This window comes from Leuciscus leuciscus, assembly GCF_965113295.1.
Source record: "Leuciscus leuciscus genome assembly, chromosome: 3".
Classification (NCBI taxonomy): domain Eukaryota; kingdom Metazoa; phylum Chordata; class Actinopteri; order Cypriniformes; family Leuciscidae; genus Leuciscus; species Leuciscus leuciscus.
The window spans coordinates 56,202,848-56,226,336 of NC_138727.1; the positions used below are offsets into that span (position 1 = coordinate 56,202,848).

Consider the following 23,489-nt stretch of genomic DNA (forward strand, 5'->3'; position numbering starts at 1 on the left):
AATTTGCCTGAATCAGTATTTAAGCGAATATCGTTTATTATCTTTATGAGCGCTGTCTCTGTGCTGTGATGCGGTCGGAAACCAGATTGAAAATTATCAAAGTATCCATTCGAGCTTAAGAATTTGTTCAGCTGATTGAAGACAACTTTTTCAATGATCTTGCCTATGAAAGGAAGATTTGAGATCGGTCTATAGTTGCTTAATATGGTCTTATCCAGATTGCTCTTTTTCAGGAGGGGCTTGACAACTGCAGTTTTCAGGGAGTTTGGAAAACTCCCAGAGAGAAGTGAGGCATTTACCACTTCTAGAAGATCTGCTTCTAAACTGTTTAGCACAATTTTGAAGAAAGATGTGGGAAGTGTGTCAAGGGCGCATGTTGATGTTTTAAGGTGTTGTACGGTTTCTTCCAAAATTTTGCCATCAATTTCTTTGAAGTCAGACATAGTAACTACTTTCTCAGGTGGTCTGATCTGTCTGACCTCAGTGCAACTCAAGGATGTGCTGATCACCTTTCTGATATTATTGATTTTCTCAGAGAAGAAAGAAGCAAACTCACTGCACTTGCTGTTTGAGAGCATTTCACTAGGAATCTGGCTTGGGGGGTTTGTCAGTCTCTCTACAGTAGCAAAAAGAGTGCGTGTGTTGTTTAAATTGCTGTTTATAATATTTGAGAAGAAAGTCTGTCTAGCTTTGCCTAGTTCCATATTGAAAGCATGCAGGCTGTCTTTGTAGATGTTATAATGGACTACAAGTTTTGTCTTCCGCCACATGCGCTCTGCTTTTCTGCATTGTCTTTTCATATGTTGCACTGCTGTTGAGTTTCTCCAAGGTGCTTTTTGTCTGCCACTCTTCTTCCTGACTTTAACAGGAGCAATATCATCAATTATATTTTTTACTTTTGAGTTAAAAGAATCAAGGAGAAAATCAACAGAGTCAGCAGATATGCTTGGTGTTAAGGATATAGCCTTCATAAATAGTACACTAGTGTTCTCATTTAAGCATCTCTTCTTGACAGACACAGATTTAGCTTCAGTGGCAGGAGAGATCAATATATCAAAGAAAATACAGAAATGATCAGACAGTGCTACATCCTTAATAAAAATCGATGAAATGTTTAGACCCTTACTGATAAGTAAATCTAGAGTGTGTCCATGATTGTGTGTGGGTCCATGTACATGCTGAGTCAGATCAAAAGTTTTTAAAACAGTTTTGATTTCTTTTGCCATATTGTTTTCTGCATTATCTATGTGAATGTTAAAATCTCCAGCAATGGCAAAACAGTCAAACTCTGAGGTAATTGTTGATAACAGTTCTGTAAAGTCCTCAGCAAAGGCTGGAGAATATTTTGGAGGCCTGTATATAATGATAAGTAAAATGCGAGGAGCACCTTTTAACACAGTACCCAGATATTCGAAAGACGGGTAATTCCCAAATGATATTTGCTTACATTGATAGATATCTTTAAAAAGAGCAGCTAGACCCCCACCTCTCTTAACAGCTCTGCAGACACTCATAAAAGTAAAGTTAGGAGGGGCTGTTTCATTGAGGATTGTTGCACTGCAGCTGTATTCTAGCCAGGTTTCATTTAGAAACATAAAGTCCAGGTTGTTTGTGGTTATTAAGTCGTTGACTAGAAGTGATTTATTTTTAAGTGAGCGAATGTTTAAAAGTGCTAACTTAACAGTCTTACTTTTTGTCCCCACAGCAATCTTAGTTTGACATGTAATAGGCACCAGATTAGTTGGGTTTGCTGTACGGCTATTGAAGGCCTTAGACTTTCTATCTTGTAATAGAACAGCAATAGAGAAAGATACAGGCACACTGGGTTCCCGCTTGTTCTGTAAACATTTGAGAAAGTTACTGTTATCATAACAGGAACCCAAAACACATCACTGAGAGCTGGTATCAGTTGTTTTTGGTTCACCTCGAGCAGATGGAGGAGGGTGTGGGCCCTGGCGTTTTGGCCGAAGAGGCCGAAGAGCTCTCACAGGAGGAGGGGGCGGGCGAGCTCGGCGCGCAGGCTTCGGTGTTTGAGGTGCCTGACGATTTTTGGTTGGTATCTGGGGGCTTGCAGCAAAAGAGTGGGATAGTCTGGTTCCAGCATGCACTAATTCTTCCATTTTCTGTGAGAAGCACAGGAGTGGAGTCGCTGGCGAGAGTGAGAAAGTATCTGGTGAAAGGGGCTGTTGCTCAGGTGTTATAGGAGGCTGTGATATGCTGTCCTGGCTTCCCTGGCTGTTTTCCAGGAAGTCGTCCTTGGGTGCTGAATCTTGGAGCAGTTCTAATGTGTCTGTCTGTGGTGAGCTCTGTGGGCAGGGCTCAGCTGAGATGGTGTCCGTGAGCAGAGGTTGTTGTGGCTCAGTGGTGTTATCATTGTCCTTGTGTGATATGTCAACCGCATGTCCATCTTGTTGCTGAAGTGAAGTCCCGTGTTCATTCATACTGTTTCCAGGTGTGTGTGTGTCGTTCAGATTGAGTGGATTGGCACACACTGCAGAAGGATGATTGAGGGAGAAGTCGATATTGTCCTTTAACACTCTTGAACCAAGTTTGTTTGGGTGATGGCCATCCCGATGAAATAGTTGTCTCTGACTCCAGAAAAGATTGAAGTTGTCAATGAAGTTTACTCCTTTTATATTGCAGGTTTTTTGCAGCCATGTATTAATCCCAAGCAGCCGAGAAAACCTGTTTGTTCCTCTTGCTGGGAGTGGTCCACTGATGAATGTTTGAACTTTCAGTCTTTTAAGTGTTTCAAAAAGTTCATTGAAATCCTTCTTAAGGAGTTCTGACTGCTCTTTATGAATATCATTCTTCCCCACATGAATTATGAGTCGATTTGCAGTCTTATGTTTCATCAGAATGTTCTGAAGTTCCCTGTTTATATCAGAAGTTGTTGCTTTTGGAAGGCAGCATGTAGTTGTATCCCTGCTGCTAATGTTTCTGATTATGGAGTCCCCCACTATCAGAGTCCTGGGCTCGGCTGTGCTCTGAGCTGAGTGCCGCTGTCTGCTCGACCTTGAGCGCCAGTTAGCATCAGTGTTAGCTACTGGCTGATACAGTCTGTGTTCGATCACATTCATCACGTTTGGGGATTCCTCATTTACATTCATTAGTACTTCAAATCTGTTCTCAAGATGTATAGGTGTTGGTGGGAGACCAGTGTTTGCCATCCTTGTCAGAGCTGTATCTGGGGTAGAGGATGCTACTGCGGCAATATGTGGGGCTCGTGACAATCTGATGTCTCGAGTGCCTTTGGGTCTCGCTCCCTGTTTGTGCCATCGATTTGTAAGTCGATCGGCTTGTTTCTCTACCTGTCGAGGAGCACTAGTTTCATGGGACTCACCGGCTATATGCTGAGGGTGTCCATGACGAAGCTCTATTGTGTGTTCCGTCTGGTTTGGTGGTCCCGTAAATAACTTTGTTTCAAGAACTGCAATCCTTTGTAAAAGTCTGTGGCAGTTAGTGCAGCAAGTAGATTCCAGAAGAGGCATTTTCTCTCTTATCCTTGTAGGCAGTTGTGTTTTCCTTTCCCCGGAATGTAAGCTGGTCGGGTAGAAGAATTCTGCGTTTTTGTGGTAATCCAAACTTTGTCGTTTGAGCACTGTGCTGATTTGCTGAAGTTAAAATTAGGTGATAAAAGGAGCTAAAATATAAAAATATAGAAGATAAAATATAAAAGCGATAGAGCAAAGCGCGGAGCAGTAAGCAAGAGCGTCCGAACGGTAGCTGAGCTGAGCAGGAAGCCTCACCCAATATTAGCCTCACCCAACACAAGAGCGTTTTAATGACAAAAACTTTACAAACGTCTTGAAATACATAATCTGAACAATGTTTCGAGGTGTGGTAACTGTAGTATAAGCGGAATAATTGACTTCAGGCCGTTGAATTATTAGAAAAATAATGCACACCCGAGGTGTAACGGCCAATCCGCTTCACGTCGTGACCGCATTACCACCTCGGGTGTGCATTAGTTTTCTAATAATTCAACGGCCTGTCGTCAATTATTCCTTACTTATACCATGGGCTGTTTAAATACTCGATTCTGATTGGCTGGAAGGTGTGCAGTAAAACCCTTTAATGCACAGGTAGTTCCAGTCAGTTTGATTACAGTTACAGTTCGAAATGAATCCGCTACTATAAACATTGGTAACCATAGTAACACAGTTACACTTGCAAGCAGAGTGAGAGACTCATATGAAAACGTTTATTTAGGTAGGCTAAATGGATGATTTTTGCATATCGTTTAATTTGTATGGTGAATATGGCAATTTTGAGAAATGGGCCCAGGCACAAGACGAAAAAGAAGACTTGTTGAATGACAAAAAGCGGCACAAAGAATTAACAATAAATAAATGACATTAGTTCAAATAAAGATTGCCTTGTCACTGTCAGTGTTGCCTGTCATTCATAAATAAAATAATTGTAATAAATCCATTAAAGAATCATTAAGTTAGCTATATGCTTAAGCAACGAGGGGACTGTAGCTGCTAGACTTTAAAGAGACGCACACAGGTAACGTTAACTCGCGCACGCATCTCTCTCTCTCTCTCTCTCTGTTCCTTCTCTTTCAGTTCTCTGTCTCTCTCTTTTAATAATGAATTTAAATAAATGTGATGATTCATTCAAATAAAAGCAATCCGATGGCTCTACTTTATTTAAAGTGGACGGAGTGCTAGAACTAACGAGCCGTAACTTAAGAAAATAACCGTCATTTTTACACGTCTGTTAAAAAATTACACTGTGAACATCAGTTACAGCTTTAACTTGTTTTTAACTTGGCAAATAACCAAGGTATAAGCGGGATAATCCACAGCTAGCCATGCATTAAAGAATTTTAATGCACTTCGTAGAGGCAACCACCCTCCGCTTCGCGTCGGGCGGTTCTTCGCCTCTACGTCGTGCATTAAAATCCTTTAATGCATGGCTAGCTGTGGATTATCCCTTACTTAAATGTTAAATCTAAATGCTAAATATAAATCTAAATGTTAAATCTAAATGTTAAATCTAAATCTAAATGTTAAATCTAAATTTAACAAAAAAATGTTAAAAAAAAATTACAAAAATTTCTGTAGTACCCCTACCATACCCAAAAATCGACGAAGCTCGCGGCGTGAATTAGGCACGGGAAAATGAGTGATAGCCTCCACCTTAGACTCAACATGTCGAACTTGACCGCCACCAAAAATCTTTCCCAAATAGGTGACCGTAGCTCGACCGAATTTGCACTTCGCCAAATTAACCGTAAGGTTAGCACGAGACAGACGACTGAACAGCGCATCGAGTCGCTCCAAATGTCCTGACCAAGACGCGTGGTAAATAACCAAGCCATCCAAATACGCTTCAACATTATGCATGCCTTCGATGACACGATTAACCAATCTCTGAAAGGTTGCCGGGGCGTTTTGTAAACCGAAAGCCATTACTGTATAATGTAGGAAATGATCTGGTGTTACGAACGCACTGATCTCTTTTGCGCGATCTGACAAAGGCACCTGCCAGTAACCTTTAAGGCGAGACACGGCAGGCAAAAACATCGGGTTTTTTTACTGGTCAATTTTGAGATTTTTGGATATTTGTCTTCAATAACATGTCTTCTTTCAGACTGTGGTGAAGAAAAGTCCGAAATACACATTTAGGTCTTTATTTTACTACACTTTGTCTGTTTGCGTCTGTAGATTTCGCATAAATTCATCAAAAGTTGTCGTTGTAAATCATCCCGCCGATCCGCGATCTCTGTCTGCTCTCTGTCATCACAGGCACCGCTGGAAAGCTCTCTCTTCACTGTACAATGCTGTCGGATCCAAATATGGTAATTTCCTTTTTATCAGCAACCAATCGTGAAAGTAAAAGGGCTGAATGCGCAATCTCATTGGCTGATGATAAATCTTTAAAGCCCGTTTTCTCAAAATGACTTTTCTCTCATACTCCAAGTACGAAATCTCCACTTCAGTAGCACCTATATACACCAAACCTTCCAGTCTTGTACCTATATAGACAGTATATTCAGATTTACAGGATAACAAAAGTAGATATCCATAAATCCCTCTGTCATTTTTTTCCCATCTAATATGTGAACACAATGAAAAAAATATTTTTTAACCTGGCTTTATCCAATACTCAGATTTCGTTTTTTTAAATATATACAAATTAGCGCATATTTAATTAGATATTGCCTAATTTGCATATTTAAACATTAAATTACAGAAAATTTGTAATACATTTTTTTCTCATCTTAATGTAGGTAATCAACTGGGAGAGTTTCATGGTGATATCTGCTAGTTAAAAATGTTACCCTATTCACCTGTAGTGTCTTGCCTTAAGCAGATTGATTTTAGTAACAAACACAGCATTTCCAACATGATCCACGCAATCTTCCATTTGAGGCAATGGATAACTTACTGGTTTCGTCACAGCATTAACGCGTCTTAAATCAGTACAAAAACGAAACGTTCCGTCAGTCTTTTTAACAAGCAAACAGAGTGAGCTCCAAGAACTAAAGCTTTGCTCACAGCAAAATCCTAAATTAACACTCCTCGGTGTACATATGTGTCCACACTACAGAGTGTTAAAAGTAACATTGAAGCAGTGTTTAAGGTAATGAGATAATTAAGTGATAAATTAGGTGATAATTGACCTTTTGACCAGAAGACACCTGACCAGAAGACACCTGATGATAACAAGCAGAATCACTGAAACAACAAGGACAGAAAAAAAAAGAGAAACATAAGAACTACAACTGACTTCCAGCCACAGCCTTAGATGAAATCAACTGAAGAGAAAAGAAGACCAGCTTTACTTATTACTAACCAGACTGACTTTATTTCTGTCAGACGTCTACAGAAGTTCATATTGAGAATGGTGATCAGTGTTTGCTCTAGTTGGGCTCGTTGTAGTTTTTGTAGCAGTGTTTGACAAAACACATTACTTGTTACAATGCACGCCTAAAGCAAAGTTGATCATGTGATGTTGGTTTTCTGTGATGGTCATTAAGTGGAGTGATTCACAAATCTCATCCCAGATTATTAGTGGGTTGCTGTTAAAAAAAAAACTCACATTTCACTGTCAACTTTACCATGGTTCAGATCAGATGGTCTGGCATTTGACTTTTTTAAACAAAACTGCACAAATGCCTTTTAGACATGTTACGTGGGTGTGCATGTAGAACTATTTGTGTGTGTGTGATTTTCTTTATTTGAGCTTGTAGGTGGAGTCGTGGGAAGGGATTTTCCCTGAACCGCGGGAAGGGCACACATATCCCCCTCACACAAACTCACCTGTTTCTCTTCAGTGTTGATAATGACCAGATCAGCTCCTCGATCGCTGCAGAACTGCCTGCTGTCAGACCAGTTCTTCAACTCACTGGATATGAACAAGCCATCTGGACCCCACAGAAATCCTGATGGAAACACAAACTTCTTAAAAGTTTATACACAGCTAATGTAGCAGACGTAGGCCAGTGAGAGCTGTGTGTATAAACTAGGTGTGTGACGAGATCTTGTACAATGAGATCTCGCGAGATTAAAATGTGATGAGATTTCTCGTCGAGTGAAAAGCTGTCTTGCGATATCGCCATGACGGAGCGTGAGGGTGAAATTAGCAAAGAATATGCCACCGCTACATTACATTACGGTGCCTCCGCGTCACTGTCTCCACTGATGTTTTGCTTTCTTTATGGGAAAAAAACCCATTCAATTCATTTGGATAACGGTTGCTTAAATTGTAAACTATAGTAAACGTCTGCTCATCCAGCAGGAGTTTCAATCACACACAGTTCAGCAGGAATCACAGTTGCACTAAGTCTAAGCGTCTGATAAATGTCTTATCTTAAATTTCTTAAAAATTCTGTGCAAAAATCTCGTCTCGTCTTGTGAGCAAAATGTCTCGTCTCCCCCTTTGTATAAACCTCACTCCCCTAATCTCAAAAGGCGCTGTAGCGACTGACGCTAGAGACTGTGGTCTTTAGCCTCCTTGTTAGAAGGCCTGCCTCCCATGTGGACGGGCCCGGGTTTGAGTCCCGCTTTGAGCGGGCGGTTCGAACTTGAGGGGCTCCACTAACAGAGCACATTTAGGCTAGTTAATTTAGGTTAATTCATGGCTCCCAGCATGCATTGCAGCATGGATTGATTATGTAGCTGTATTCTTTTATTATTTAATTTTGAATTTTTTTCTTGATTGTCAACATTGTTGAGGTTTGTATGAGTGTCGTAGTCTAAAAATGTTATACTTTCCGCATGCGCGAGGGTCCGCGTGACAAAGACAATCGTCATCGGAGGGTGTACACGGAGGCTCTTTGTGGACATCCGCATGCCTCCCATTTTTTTGCGTCGCTATTCTACAAAAGCATCAACTGCGCATGCACTGGAAAAACAACATGGACGTCGAATTTGAAGGGAGGCTGTTTGAAGAATCGTTAAAACAATATAAAGACAGCCAGATGTGCAATAATTTGTGGAGGGAAATTGCGTGTGTGGAAGTATACGCGCCGATCTACTGCGCATGTGTGGAACACGTCCACCGAGCGGACCTTAGCATACACTTTCAGTAGTATAAATACAAGTAGTCCGTATCCGTGCACGCGTCCGAACTGGAGTATAATCGAAGCTATAGGGCCCTATCATACACCCGCCAGGCGCGACGCAAGTGTCTTTTGCTAGTTTCAGCCTAACGCAAGTATCATTTACACGTCCTGTGCCACATTGTTTAAATAGCAAATGCATTTGTGCCCACCTGTTCACCCATGGGCTGATAGTCTGAAAACCAGGTGTGTTCAAGCGCATTGTTGGCGCATTGCTATTTTGAGGCAACAGAAATAGACTGTGCCATTGACCAACTGAAACCTGGTTTAAAGTCAATTGCACAATATTTTTTTTTGTTATTTAAAGGGCACGTTAGTAATGTGCGCCTATAGGCAGATCCACAACGCTCGTACACTGTGCTTATTAAACACACAGGGATGCGCAGAATCACACAAACATTTTTAAATATGAAAAATTAAAGGATTACAATGTAAAAGATTATTATTGTGTACATAAAGATATGGGGGAGTCCGGCTTGTCCCATAGATGGTCTGCTCACGCGCTTTAACCTTGCGCACAAGCAGATCCATTTGCACTGTTTTCCTTGCGATGTAAATAGCGAATCCACCATGGTGCGAGCGCAACTGGCATTTAAAGGGAATGGGGGATGAGACTCTGGTTGGTTTATTTCATGTAACACCCAAAACAACCATTACTCATTAAGAGAATAAAGACAACCCTTTTAGACCATGAGCCGGGACCGCCGGCCATTTTTCTCGAACAGATCTCTTAAGAGTTAAGAGCAAGCAATCTTTCTATAACAAGGACTGAACTCATTACTTAAATTATTCATTACTGCATCAATTTCATAATTATTTAAATTGCTTTGATTTGATTTCACATTGATTTGAACTGTGCTGTATAGTTGTTTCAACACAGTTTCGCCCTCGCTCGTGAGCGAGCTGTCATCATAGTCCGCGCGGTCAATGGGTCTCATTCATGAAAAATTCGTAAATATACGAGTAAATATGTGAGTGATTTGCGCGTAAAGAGACCTTCCCGAAAACTCTTCTCCTGATTCACAAATACTTCGTAAACGTCAGATGTGATAGTGAAATGTGTGTGTGTGTTAATGAATTCCAATCAGTCGTAAATGGGACGCGCGTGCACCATAAATCCCGCCCATTAAATCCGACTGACAACTATATATGGGCATCATATTATGACACCAAACGAAGGATTTCAACATGTCTTCTCAAAAGCGAATGAAAAAGAGAAATTTCTCAGATGCAGAAATTTAAGTTTTATTATCAGAAGTTCATTCAAAACGGCACATTTTATTTTCAAGCGTACATAGTGGCGTATCAGGTCCTAAAAAAAAGGAAGCTTGGCAGCATATATTACAGATGCAGTTAATGGAGTTTCATCTGTTAATCGAACAGTCCCAGAAGTGAAAAGAAAATGGTTCGACATGAAGCTTGACTGCAACACTTGTGACTTGCGGACTTGTGTTCCGTTTGCAGATGCTATACTGGCTCTCATAATAAAAGTAAAAAGAAAAACCGTATGTAATTACTATATATAATATTTTTTCAAAATGCTGTGTAAATATGTACCCGATTAAGGTGAATTAAAATGCAGCCTTATTAATGAGCAAAACGTTCGGATGTTAAACGCACTATTTACGCATGGCTGGAGCAGGTGTAGATTTCTTTCATACCAACTAACATTTGGAAAATAAGAACATTTTAATGAATCTGAAAATTTATGCCAGAACCACTTTACACACGATTTACACAAAAATTCGTTCTGCTCGTGTTTCATGAATGAGACCCATTGTTGATACGCTGGAGCATAATGGCGTCTAAGCGATTGTGGTGTTCTGTTCTTGGGTGTAATAAGGAACACATCATTTTGATGTTCCTAAATCCGAACCGCTGAAGACGCAGTGGCTGAGTTTGTTTTCTAAGGGAATATTCCCCACGATCAACGTCAATGCTTTCATGTTTGCGCGAATCATTTCACACACCAGACTGCTTTATAAACGAGGGTCAGTATAAAGCTGGTTTTGCTAAGAAGCTGCTCCTGAAAAAAGGATCGGTACCAACTATTCGTGATCCTGCTGCACCTCCAGAAGAAGAAGTGAGTGTAACGTTTTATTAACCTTTATATTAATCTTTGCAAATCGCTTGCTGTACGCTTCACGATGAATGTGGCTAAGGTTTACACTCAGGGTACATTACGGCATGTTTTCTATGTACGACGTTCTCAATATAATTCATAATCCCAAGTTTATAATGAGCAACGCGTTATGGTTATTGTGTTATTGTGTTAGAAACGGTGTACGCACAGAACAGAGGGGCGGGGTGAGCAAAGCTCATTATCATTTAAAGACACATGCACTTAAACGGCGTGCTGAAAACAGAGTTGTTTTTGACCAGGTACAATGAGTGTTTTCTTACAATACTAATGAGAATTCTTAATTAAAGTATATTACAAACTTTTAATTTAGACCCTAAAGAATCATATTAGCTTGTACAAATGGATTATATGACCCCTTTAATGAAAGAAAACCAAATATTTGGACCAGATGTGTGAAAATATTGGAAATATATGGAAAAAAGACACTCTGAACCCCAAAGTGGAAAGCCCCCCCCAAAAAAGTGTTAGGTTGTGCCCTTCTCTCCCCTACTTTTATGAGGAACCTTCTTAATATAATGCCATACTAAGTCAAAATTATGAAAAACGTTCTTTCAGAATCATATTACTCATTACATTTTACTCAGCTGTGGCAGAAACAGGCTTTCATAGATTCGTACTGACCTTGTTTAGATGTTTCTTTCTTCAGTTCTTCACTCAAATCCGTGACTTTGCTTTCTAACTCCAGTTTCTTCTGACTCAAGCTGTTGATAGTGTGATTGAACTCTTCAACTGTGTTCTTTAACAGGTCTCTCTCTGCTGTGATGGTGATGTACAGTGTGATGATGACCAGCAGAAGAACACAAATGAGCCCGAGACACACTGTCATCAACACCAAACACCTGCTTCCTCCTGACAAACAGAGACAAAACACACACATATCAGTGAATACCCTTCATATTATTAGAAAATATGATTCAAATCAACCTTTTTAGGTGATATACCCTTGTCTTTAGATAATGCTGTAGATAGAGGTTTTACAGTATATTCTTTTATAAGATATAGGTTTGTCTTCCTATAAGACAAACATTACCAAATGATAAAATATCCAAAAAATGTTGAAAAAGTAAAATAAATATTTTTATATTTAAATAATTTAATTAAATAATATCAGAAACACTAACACGTTAGAACACAAGAACGCTAACATGTTCTTAGAAAAGTATTTGAAATGGTATGTAACAGTTCTCATTTCCTCAAACTTTACTGACACCTTTAACAACATCATCTGCGACATCATCTCTGCTTTAAAGTAGTTTTCTGCTTACTGTGCTTTTCATCTTTTCCTTCATCCTGGCTGTGATTCTGTGTTCGAGGTCCGAATGTGTCCTCAATATCTCTGCGTTCAACATTTTCATAAATGTCCTCTGAATCCATCATTCGCTGTGTCTGACAGTACGTCTCCACAGATGAGCTCTGGTCTTAGCGTGATGAGTATTTTTAAAATAGTGCTAAAGCTAAACAGGAAGTGATTTAATTTCACACGGGCCTTTTTTCTGCTTGCTGCACTTTTCATATTTTCCTTTATCCTGACAGTTACTCTGTGTTCAAGCTCCAGTTGTGTTCTTAATATCTCTGCATTCAATATTTTGATTTCATAATTTGCTCTTACGGTATGTCGGACAGTACGTCTACACATATGAGCTGTGATCTTCCGTATGAGTAGCGTTGTGTGTGTGTGTGTTCTATGCTGCTAACTCTAAACAGGAAGTGATTTCATTTCACACTGGCCTTCGACAAGAATAAAGACTTGCAGTCCAAATAAAAAAAAACTCCTTGCAGACTCATACTACTGTGTTTGTGTATTGTACATTCAACCACGTTATAAGCTTCAAAAGTCAACCAGAGGAATCTGTGAACACTCAAATAAACTCAAACACCATTAAACAGGCCAAACTGGACCTTTGTATTGATGATGCAGAAAGTGCCTGAATCTGATGTTTCTGTTCCTCTCTGATCACTTCAGTCTGATAAACCTGCTCTCTGCTGCCCCTGCTGGACTGGAGCAAATATAGCCATAGACCAATAAACAACCAGCTAACAGAATTTTGTTATAAGAACGTTCTCCAAATATTCAGTGTTGGTTCTGGGAACGTGACAAATATTTTCCAGTTTTCTTGACGTTAGAGGAACGTGTTTTAAAAGGTATAATGATCCTCAAAAGTTCTTTCAACTTAATTTTGAACACTATAAAAACATTATAGGAACGTTGATTTGTAACATTTCAAGAACATAAAAATGTTTCCTGAATGTTACTAGAATGTTATGTAAAGGTTTGTATGATGTTCCTGAAACATTCTTTCAATCATTCAAACACCCGCTGTGAGCAAACACTGAAAGAAAGAGTAATAAGAACACAAACTACAACTTTATTCAGACACAGCCTTAGATGAACTGAAGATCAAAGACATTAACTCTCTGAAGATCTGATTAAACAACTCCACAAACAGCATTACCAGCTTCACTTATTACTAACCAGACTGACTGTATTTCTGTCACACATCTACAGAAGATCTTATTGAGAATTAACAGAGGTTTAGAGGTTGATGTCTTATTGAAAATGTTTAGTTTGAGGTCACCATCATGGAGATCAGTGTTTCCCAGATAGAAAGTAGTAATCGGCCCTAGCTCGGCTACCCCGCGGCGCCTGCGGCTCAGACTCGGCATCGGCGTGTGTTAACCGGGCCGAGTGTGGCCCTCAGCTCACTCTGGCACATGCATTCCTGAACGTATCTGATAAATGTGCTATCTACTCATCGAATATCGTGAACTTGTCCAAAACAAAATATCTGCAGCTCACTCTGGCACATGCATTTTTGTTATGGCTGTAAAGCACTGGGCCGATTCATGTTCACCATATCTGGCTGTAGAGATCCGGCCCACTTCTGGAAATGCCTCGGCTTAAGTTCAATCAAGGATGGTTTTAATGAAGCAATAATTAACATAAAAATTATTTTAAAATTGACAAATTCCTGAACGTATCTGATAAGTGTGCTAACTACTCGTCCAATATCGTGAACTTGTCCAAAACAAAATATCTGTGGTAAAACTTAAATTAAACTATAATAATAATAATATAGTGTCATTTTGCACAGCATTCTTTAATATTTATAACCATAGCAAAACGATTTTCTTTTGTAATGAAGCATGCAGATCATTATTTACATGTATTTTAAACATGTATGCGCGCTCAGGTGACATCATCCCTCGGCAGTGGGAGGGGTCTCATTGTACCTGTGGTGATCACCATGTTTTTGCAGTTTGTACGAAAAAAACAATGGATTATTTAGCAAGACATACAAAAATGGGATCATCTTAGAAAAAATGGGTAAGCATCGATGCGCTTTTATTTTCTAGTATTTTATGTAACAGACGCTCTGAAAGGGACTAAGGCTATGTTCACACTTAGCGTCTTTTTTGACAAGAAAAAGTTGACAACGGCGTTTTTTTAGCAAAAAAAACGCTGGCAGCGTTCGGTTACAAATAGCAGCCGAGCGCGTCTTTAGTGGCTGGCGCATATACTGACGCGTCTTGACCATGCGTCAACATACGACGAAAAGGGAACCCCCATAACGTCCATATGTGACGATTCGGGTTATGGGTAGGTTTAGGTATGCGTTAGGGTACCGCTAGGAGGCGCTGCTGGTGCGCTTCTGTCTGCGTCTCATATTGACGTTAAAGGGGTACCCTTTTCGTCGTATGTTGACGCATGGTCAAGACGCGTCAGTATATGACGTTTTGGGGTGAGACCGGGCTGCTATAACAAGAGCTGCAACAGTAGCCTAGTGCTGTGTGATGCAAAAAATTTTGAGAAAGAGAAAGTTGGCTCTTGCGTTGGCTTTTGAAGTTACCGGGGAGGAGAATGTCGGTTCACAAAGACGTTTGTGGGTGCACGACAGACAGTTGTTCTTGTTGTTATGGAAACGACAGGTCTCGCTACTCGCTTGTCATTGGTCAGCTGTCAAAAAGGCGCTTGACGTAGGGCGTTCTTTTCAGAAAAGTTGAACTTTTTTCAACTTAAAAAGACGCTCTGAGCTGCAGAAAAAGACGCCGGCGGTGGCGTCTAAAAAAGCGCTCAGGACTTTTTTGAAAAAACGGTTTACTCCATAGGGTTATAATGTAGAACAGACGCTGGCAGTTTGAAAAAAGACGCTAAGTGTGAACCTAGCCTAAGGCTGCGTTCACACTGCAGGGCTTAATGCTCAATTCCGATTTTTTTTAAAAATGTGATTTTTTTGCAAGGCCGTTCACATTTCCAATTAAAGGTAGGGTAGGTAATAATTTTTCTAAAAAAAAAACATTCCAAATTTGTTTAAACTGTCTTTATATACCAATACATAATTAAAATGTAAGTACTCTGAAAAAGAAAATATAAAAATCGAGTGACTGTAGACCTTTTAATCTGCAATAAACACAGCTCATTATTTCCATTCACTCCACCCCCTCCCTTCTGAGCTCCTTCCAAAGCCACGCCCCCAAAACACATGAACGCGCGACGCCAAACGCTCAGGCTGGAACAAGACGCATTTATTACCTGAGACGAGTGGAGAGGAAGGAGCGCAGTACATACAGTGACATCATGTCAGAATCACATGTAATAAAATACCTAACTTTATCACTATGAATATAAACAAATAAGATTTCTTTTAGTACTCACTATCAAGCTAGCATATCGATAATGGTAAAGTTTCATTCGGTAACAAGCTATATTTATAAGGCAAAACTAAAAACAGGTTGCATTGATACACGTTTTTCCATTACCATCAGTTACACTGTGATGAAGATGAATTTCGTGTAAGATTCATAACATATACGGTGTTTTGCATGTAAGAGTTTCCATGATGAAAACATTGTTGACTCTAATGAAGACTAACGTACACTCCGAGTCCGGAGAAAAGTACCGCATCGTCGGCTCGAGGACAGGTCCGGGGTTGAGGGCGAAGCAGAGGAGGTCGTTCAAGAGCGCGGGCAGGGTCCGAGGAAGTAGTTTTTGCCTTGTTTGCCTTCGCTGACTGCATATGCAGGTGCTTTGAGCTGAATATTTCCGGGAACGGTGACATGTGATGAGTGCACGCAGGGCAGCGCGCGCAGTGGGGCTCGGGGCGGGCACGAGACATGAAGGCATCTGATTGGTTCTTTACATTCGCACCGAATGGCAGTGATTGGTCAGAGTTTTTACTGTCCTGCAGCTGCTACAGAGGTCTGATTTTTTTCATTCCTTTTTCTAAACACATAATGTATTGACTACTATCAGGATGGAAGGACCATTTCACCCAGTATAAAAAAAAGTGTTTCTGAACAGGATTACCTACCCTACCTTTAAGTGCGACCTTTTGTGATCTCCTGTGTGAACGTGAAATGATCCAGAAGTGACCCGCATGCGCAGAAGAGTACTCAACGGTCAACGACGTCACTTGTTGTTTGCGGAAGTAGCTAAACATGGATGTCAACAGTGGAGCTCGTTTAGCGATATTAAAGTTATTTTCCCAACGGAGCCAGCGCAATTACAATCTTCTCGTTTTAAGAAGAAAATTAAAAATAAGGAGGAGAGCAAGGTTTTTGGCCATGGCGTTTTGTGGAGCAGTGGTAGCAACGTCGGTACAGAGAAACGTGTGGGTGCGGAGTCGCAGCCAGGAGTGGTGGGATACTGATGTGAGTGTTACTGTTGTTTATCTTCTCATTCCCGCCTACTTCAACGCAGAATTATGACGTTTGTCGCGTATCAATGATGTGCGGGTCGTATACATGTGACCTGGCCGTTCAGACTGAAGTCGCATTTCAAAAGATCGGATACGTATCGGATTTGGACCACATACCCAAGTGGCCTGGGTCGCATTTGAAAAGATCGGATCTGTGTCGTTCAGACTGTCATAAAAAGATCAGATACAGGTCGCATAGGGGCAAAAAAATCGGAATTGAGACTGCATAGCTAACCACATACAGCTGCTAGCGCAACTTACTTGCATAGAAATTCTCCTACCACCTAAATCGCCTAAGTGATAGCAGATGTGCTCATTAATACCATACAAACAGTACAGTTATTTTTAAATTAGTTTTTAAAATTGTTCCAATCCAATGGCCATATGCAGATAATGTTGTCACTCATTGGTTTTTAAAAGCGTTTTTAAAAGTAACTGGGTAAATGCCATATTCAAATAGCCTAGCCTATAGCATTTAGCTGAGCTCGAACAATGCACGGCAAATTTCAAATCTTGCGTAATGAATGACGTATTTCCGTAGCCTATACTGATTGGACGACGGTCATTGAATGGACGATAAAGGTGTACACGCTAAGAGATTCAGTTGCACAAAAGTTTGACAACATTTCGACGTTGGATTTCAATCGTAAGGTTTTTACTACTTGATATGCTGTTGGACTCGGACTCTTGTTATTTTAAAACATTCACAATATTAAATTGTAACAGTGATTAGTAGGCTAACTTTATTTTAGATATTTTTAGAAACCAAACTAAACGAATTAGTTTAAAGTATGGTGGATTCTTAGTATGGAGAAAAGTTCTCAGTGTTTGTTTTATTACCAAATTGCTATTGATTAGTCAAGATTTATCAAATGCACAATCAATTATTTTCTTGGTTCTTTAGTATGCGGACATCATCAGTCTTTTAAACAATTAACAAGTTATGACACAATATTTAAAAAGAGAAATTTGCTAAAATGAACCTAATTGTCATGTGTTTGAATATTTGATAGTGCAGCATCTTGTTTATGACTGACACCTTAGTTCTGTTTTCACACTTCTGTTTTTGTGTTTCTTTCTGCAACATCCTCCATCAAAGTTCATGAAGTAATTCGCACTGAGATCAATTTATCACTCAGTAGATTCTGAGAAGATGAGCTTTTATTTCCTGTAATGAGTCACTTAAAATAATGAGTTTTTAAATAATAATAAAGTATTGTCATGTTTTCATGGCCCAATATAACAGATACAACAACATTTTCATCATGATGAATTCTGTGTTTCAGGGGTTTCTAGTGCTGATTGGAGTGTGAGTTACAGTCCTTCACACATCTGTGCACTAAATGACTCAACAGTGATAATGAGATGCACTTATAAATACCCTACTGGACATCAGATCAAGAAAGTGTTCTGGACCAATGAGTTTATAAAGGGTGAAGAGCCTCCAGATCTGTCTAATGACACTGAATACAGTCAGAGGCTTCAGTATCTGGGACAGTGACAGTCGGGAGATTCAGTCACTCTGAGATGTAAAAGCAGCTGCGCTCTGACTGACAGAGCAACATTCATCTGGTACAGAAACTCACAGCCATTAACTGAGAGAAGAGACAGAAACAATGAACTCCTGCTGCAGTCAGTCAGAAGAGAGGATTCAGGCAGATATAGCTGTGCTGTAGACGGACACACTCACATCTCTCCTGCTGTTCAGCTCAGTGTCACGTGTGAGTGCAGATTCATTTGTACTGTTTAAAATTTGAAGATTGTGTTTGAATGAATTTATTCTGTCCTGTGTTAGACCCTCCAAAGAGTGTCTCAGTGTTGATAAGTGGATCTGGTGTAATCAGGGCCGCATTAAGACCTCACTGGGCCCCGGGGCTACGAGTTACTGCATACAAACAGAACCATTCAAAACAAAATAAAACTATCTAATCGAAATGTGCATTTCTCTCCGGCCCGGCGCATTCACTACTGAAGATCGCGAGTCAGAAGCCTATCGTCAACTTCATCTTTGCGATAAACAATTAAAATGTCTCATTGCAATATTTTACATATTCATAATCATTATTTGCTGGTTCTTTGTGACAGCTTTTAGGTGCCGTTTATGAACGCGTCACTACTGCATCAGCACCGAAAACACTGCGTGAGTAAGATGTGTGGTGTGACTCGTGAGTAACTAAAGGAGGGTCAATTGCAAACGGTCAATTAATAATATTGATAATGATACCATGATAATGCATGTAATTTACGGCAAAGCACCACCAAGTAACAGGGCTGATTTGTGTGGGGCGTGGTAAGGCTTTGGCAATCAGCGTTACCGATGGCTAGTCAATATGCTCCACAGCCAATCATGGGCCCCCTCCTTGCTCGGGCCCCGGGGCTTTAGCCCCGCCTAGCCCTATGGTTAATACGGCCCTGGGTGTAATAGTGGAAGGAGATTCAGTGACTCTGAACTGCATCAGTGACTCAAACCCTCCTGCTCTGAACTTCAGCTGGTTTAAAGGAAGAACTTTTGTAGGATCTGGAAGAATCTTCAACATCTCAAAGATCAGCTCTGATGACAGTGGAGAATACAAGTGCAAGTCCATCAATGAACATGGAGAGAAATACTCTGATAATGTGACTTTAAACGTCATGTGTAAGTTTATTATAAAACATAAGATGCTAATTCTGTTTTGATTAATTTGGTTCATATTAGTCATTTTAAAAATGTGTCAGAGGTCTTAAATAATTTGGTGATTGTTATTAGATCCTCCCAGGAACGTCTCAGTGTTGATGAGTGGATCTGGTGTAATAGTGGAGGGAGATTCAGTGACTCTGAACTGCATCAGTGACTCAAACCCTCCTGCTCTGAACTTCAGCTGGTTTAAGGAGAATGAAACCTCAGCTGTTGGATCTGGACAGAGTTTCAGTGCACTACAGAGTGGACGCTTCTACTGTCAGGCTCACAATCAACATGGATCTCAGAGATCTGGGGCCTGTTTCAGAAAGGAGGTTCAACCAACTCTGAGTTAAAACTTGAACTCTGAGTTGACTTACCCTGAGATGGGAAACTCTGAGTTTTCGGTTACAGAACAGCTGAAATGAGTTAGTTCAATCAACTCTGAGTTGACCTACTCTGAGTTAAGCGCGTGCACCACAACTATAAAAAGCCATTATCAATGGAGCACAGATATTATGAGTCACCATGGCAACAGCGCCAGACAAAAAGAGGTCTGCACGTTTCTCACCTTTACATTTTAATTAGTTATACAGTGTTGGGTGTAATTAATTACCAAGTAATCTAAATACTGCAATTTAATTAAAGGGATTACTCTTAATTCTTCTGTAATTTAAAGTAAAATCTGATGTAATTGCATTAGACTATAGAACAATTCTGTATATTTAACATACATTTTTAAAAGGTATATTTTTTATGTAACCTTCTCCCTCTACACACTTTGGTCAATTCAAGAATAATTCATGCAATTGTATATTGTTTATTTGAAAGCATTAAAAGTGCAGTTTCTTGTCTCTCCTTGTATTGTTCAAATGGTTGAGGTTGATATGGGATTTAGTAATTAGTAATAAGTAGACATTAATCTAATTACACTGTTGAAGATGTCATTTGTAGTTAGTAATACAAGTACTTACCCAACTGTTATAATATCAGAGGTGAAAGAACAGTATGTTATTCAACCTAATTTTAATTTTCATGTAGGTACAATCCTGCAGGTATTAAAAGAACATGGCAGCAGCTGAAAATGAAATATAAAAACATAATTCAATTAGGTAAGGCTTGAGCATATCATGGGTGTAGGCTACCTGACTTTACAAACAGTTGACATATTAAATAACTAAATAGCATCCAGTGTCTAGCAGTGCAGCAGCATTTTTGGCTGAGGGAATTCCTGGAGGGACTTCAGAGCCAGTCACTCCTGAAGATCCAAGGGCCTTCATAAAATGTAAAAGGTTTACATGTGTCATCTTTTATATAGGCTATTTTCCATTTATTTTACTTTGGCTTGGGTTTTTTGTTGGTCCCAACATATTCTGATGGTAATATCTGTCTTTTGGAGCCTCCTGTCCCAACAGAACCCGAGGCAGTTGTAAGTAGCCTATCAATGCACCAGAAATTATGATAAATAGTGTTATAAAGTGTACTCAACCAAATTGCTCATCTTCATATGACAATGGGGATAAAGAGTTTCTGCTGCCACAGAGAGGCCTACAGAGGTAATGTTAATATTATGTGTCTACACATCACAAAATCTACACATTCAGATTTTTTTCACATATTTATGTGGAATAGCCTATAGAATATAAGTTTATATCCAAGTATAAACGGGTATTCTTATCCCCCCCTTCCCCCCACTTCTGGTGCACAGATCAACACAGTTCAGTGATTTCCAGTAAATGCTAGAGTTTAATTCTGTAGAATTTGTTTAGAACTACATTATGTAACTCTAATCTACTACTGTATTTTCATTTGCCAGTTAAGGAGTTATATAGACGTCATCTTATACAAATAAAATAAAATAAAAAACAGCAGTAAAAATAGCAATATTTTATTTATTATTTTTATTAATAAAAATGTACTGAAAGAATGAATGAGGTGTTTAAACAGCACTTCCTCTTTAAAAAAGTTGCGATTACAGACGCTCACATCCACACATAAACACACCACTGACGTCTTCACTTCCAGGTCACGAAGCTGTCAATCAAAAACTCAGTAACCAATAAGAACACACTGCTACTAGCCCCGCCCCCACGAGAGAAATGTGTCAGAACGGCGAACGAAAACTCAGGGAGCGTAAACGAAAACTTCAGAAGCGGAAATGAAAACTCTGGAAGCGCATTTGTAAGTTCAGATCAGCGATTGAAATATGAGAAATAGTTAGCAAAACATGCAGTGTATTAAAAACGAAGTCAAAAAATGTGCCTGCGATTTATTCTTTTTCAGTTTCAGAGATAATTTATTTTGTTTCAATTCATATTTTCATTAGTTTCTTGAAAAGCTACGTTCATTTTTATTGGCACAAGAATAATTCCATAAAACAGGCCCCAGACGCTGTAACTGTCACAGGTGAAGCTTTTATTCTAGGGTTGCCAACCGTTCCGTATAATACGGAATCGTCCCGTATTTGACACATAAAAGTCTTGTTCCGTATTGAACTGATACGGAACGCATTTTGTTCCGTATTTTTGAGAATCAATTCAGTGCAAATCCATGACACATAGCTTCTAATATATGTCAGACTATGAACGAAGACATTAGGCTATGATAAGAACAAAAAAACCCGACGGTGCGGTAGATACTAATTTCTCCCCCTGTTTGTCTATGATCAGCGTAGCGTTTTTAACATCTTGGAACATCATCAGAGAATGCCCTTTTAATTGGTCGTTTCAGTCATTGTGAGTCACGTATCATAGCAACGATGACGACAAGTGACAACAGCGGGAAATGTAAAAACCTCCGAGCGCCTCCGAGCAGCCGGCGAAAAAGAAAAGAGCACAAACATATAGAATTTAATGGGAAAATGACTACCCGTGGGAGGCCGATTGTCCGGGCACAGGAGGGAGCGATATGTCAAGGTTCCTTGTCCGTCAGACGTCTCCAGAGGCTGATATGGTAGGCTATGTAATCATGTGAATTTTTAAAACTCAAATATAGTTGATAAGAAAGTGATTATATTAAAAGAGATAGTACAGGTTTAGCCTGACATTGTAAAGAAATAGCTGCACAATGTGCTTAGTCTGGAGGTTTATTTATTTCTGTGAGATTTTCCATGTGCATACATACAGGTGTTGTATTGCTTGAATGCAGTATTTGAGTGCAATATTTTAGATTTTCTTTATTAGCTGTTTTTTTATGTATTATTGTTTTGCACTGGAAAGAAAGTTAACTATAATGGAAGTATAATTATATAAATATATTTGCACTACACTTCCTTAAAATGTTGTCTAATTAAATTAAAAATATAATTTTTTGCACTGGAAAGAACATTCTAGAAGTCTAATTCTATTGAATAAGTTCGCACAAGGCTACAGAAAACTGTTGTGTTTATTTATCTTCAAATGCAGTCTAAGCCGATGAGTTTTGAATGTTAGGCTATATGTTGTATTTGTTTAAGTAAAAAATAAAACGTATTATAAACTAAACAAATCCATGGTTCATTGTTGGCAAAATGATGTAACGTAAAGACGGGTCAGAATGCCAGCTCTCCTTGATCTAATTAACTTACTGGAATCTTCACAGAACACAAAGACCCCTGTTCTCCTTGATAGCAAGAATTTACATGATTAACTTACTGACTTTCCAATCAACAAACAGGCTCTGTCCTTCCTCTACTGTCTACAAACAACAGATGGTTTTGTCATCTCAGTTACTCATTGACTGCCATTTGAATACGCTCTCTTGTCTTGAATCAGCAAAACACGAAGTTTACTACTCCACGGGAAGTCATGAGGGGCAAGGCGCCGCAATGTCGGCAATTTCGCAAATCCCCTGTGGGTTCCTTAAGACACTGATTTACACCCAAACACTGATTTACACCTCAGAACAAACAAGACAGTGTCTAACCAAAAGCCATGCGAGTGGAAAACGCACGTACACACATTTACACCCTCACCGGCTCGGAAAGCCAAAAGTTCAACGCGTGGTGTGAACTTTGGGTGACTCCACACGCACAAACACAAAGAAACTATACTAACCCTGACCACGTGGCTTACAAATACCCTATACACTATATAAATTGTATTTCTGGTTGTGTTTCAGGGTCTCAATACCCAAATTACTATATCTATAAGCTGTATTGTTTTATAATCAATGTAATATGCCTGTAAAATCCCGAGACATCATGTATCTGTGTTATTGGATCACAGAATCACCGTTCGCGGTATCATTTTGTGCCAAACAGCCCAACGGTGTTGAATCTTTAATCCAAAATAATGGAGGATGCAGTCTTTTATTAATGTCAGGATATAAATGTTTACAAATAAGTTTATGGCTTCAGCACCAGACGGAAGAGGCGCAAACTTTTAGGAGGCGGCCGCAACACGCTCTTCCAGATGATTGGCTCCGGAACGGGAGGAAGGC

General features: G+C 39.6%; 2 protein-coding genes across 2 annotated transcripts in view; one reads left to right on the plus strand and one right to left on the minus strand.

Annotated features, from left to right (window-relative positions):
• The window catches only part of LOC309495537 (uncharacterized protein), a gene marked incomplete at its 5' end in the record, with an annotated part of 180,691 nt that overhangs the window by 8,984 nt on the left and 148,218 nt on the right, over nucleotides 1-23,489 (minus strand). The window contains 2 exons of the mRNA XM_082165319.1: nucleotides 7,275-7,396; nucleotides 11,340-11,567. Coding sequence (XP_082021445.1) covers nucleotides 7,275-7,396; nucleotides 11,340-11,567 — 350 coding nt within the window. The remainder of the gene's footprint in view (nucleotides 1-7,274; nucleotides 7,397-11,339; nucleotides 11,568-23,489) is intronic.
• Nucleotides 18,812-19,924, plus strand: LOC309494728 (B-cell receptor CD22-like; the record flags this gene model as incomplete). The annotated part of the gene is made up of 2 exons (XM_082164141.1): nucleotides 18,812-19,049; nucleotides 19,161-19,924. 2 exons carry the CDS (start codon nucleotides 18,812-18,814, stop codon nucleotides 19,424-19,426), a joined length of 504 nt encoding a protein of 167 aa, XP_082020267.1. The 3' UTR covers nucleotides 19,427-19,924.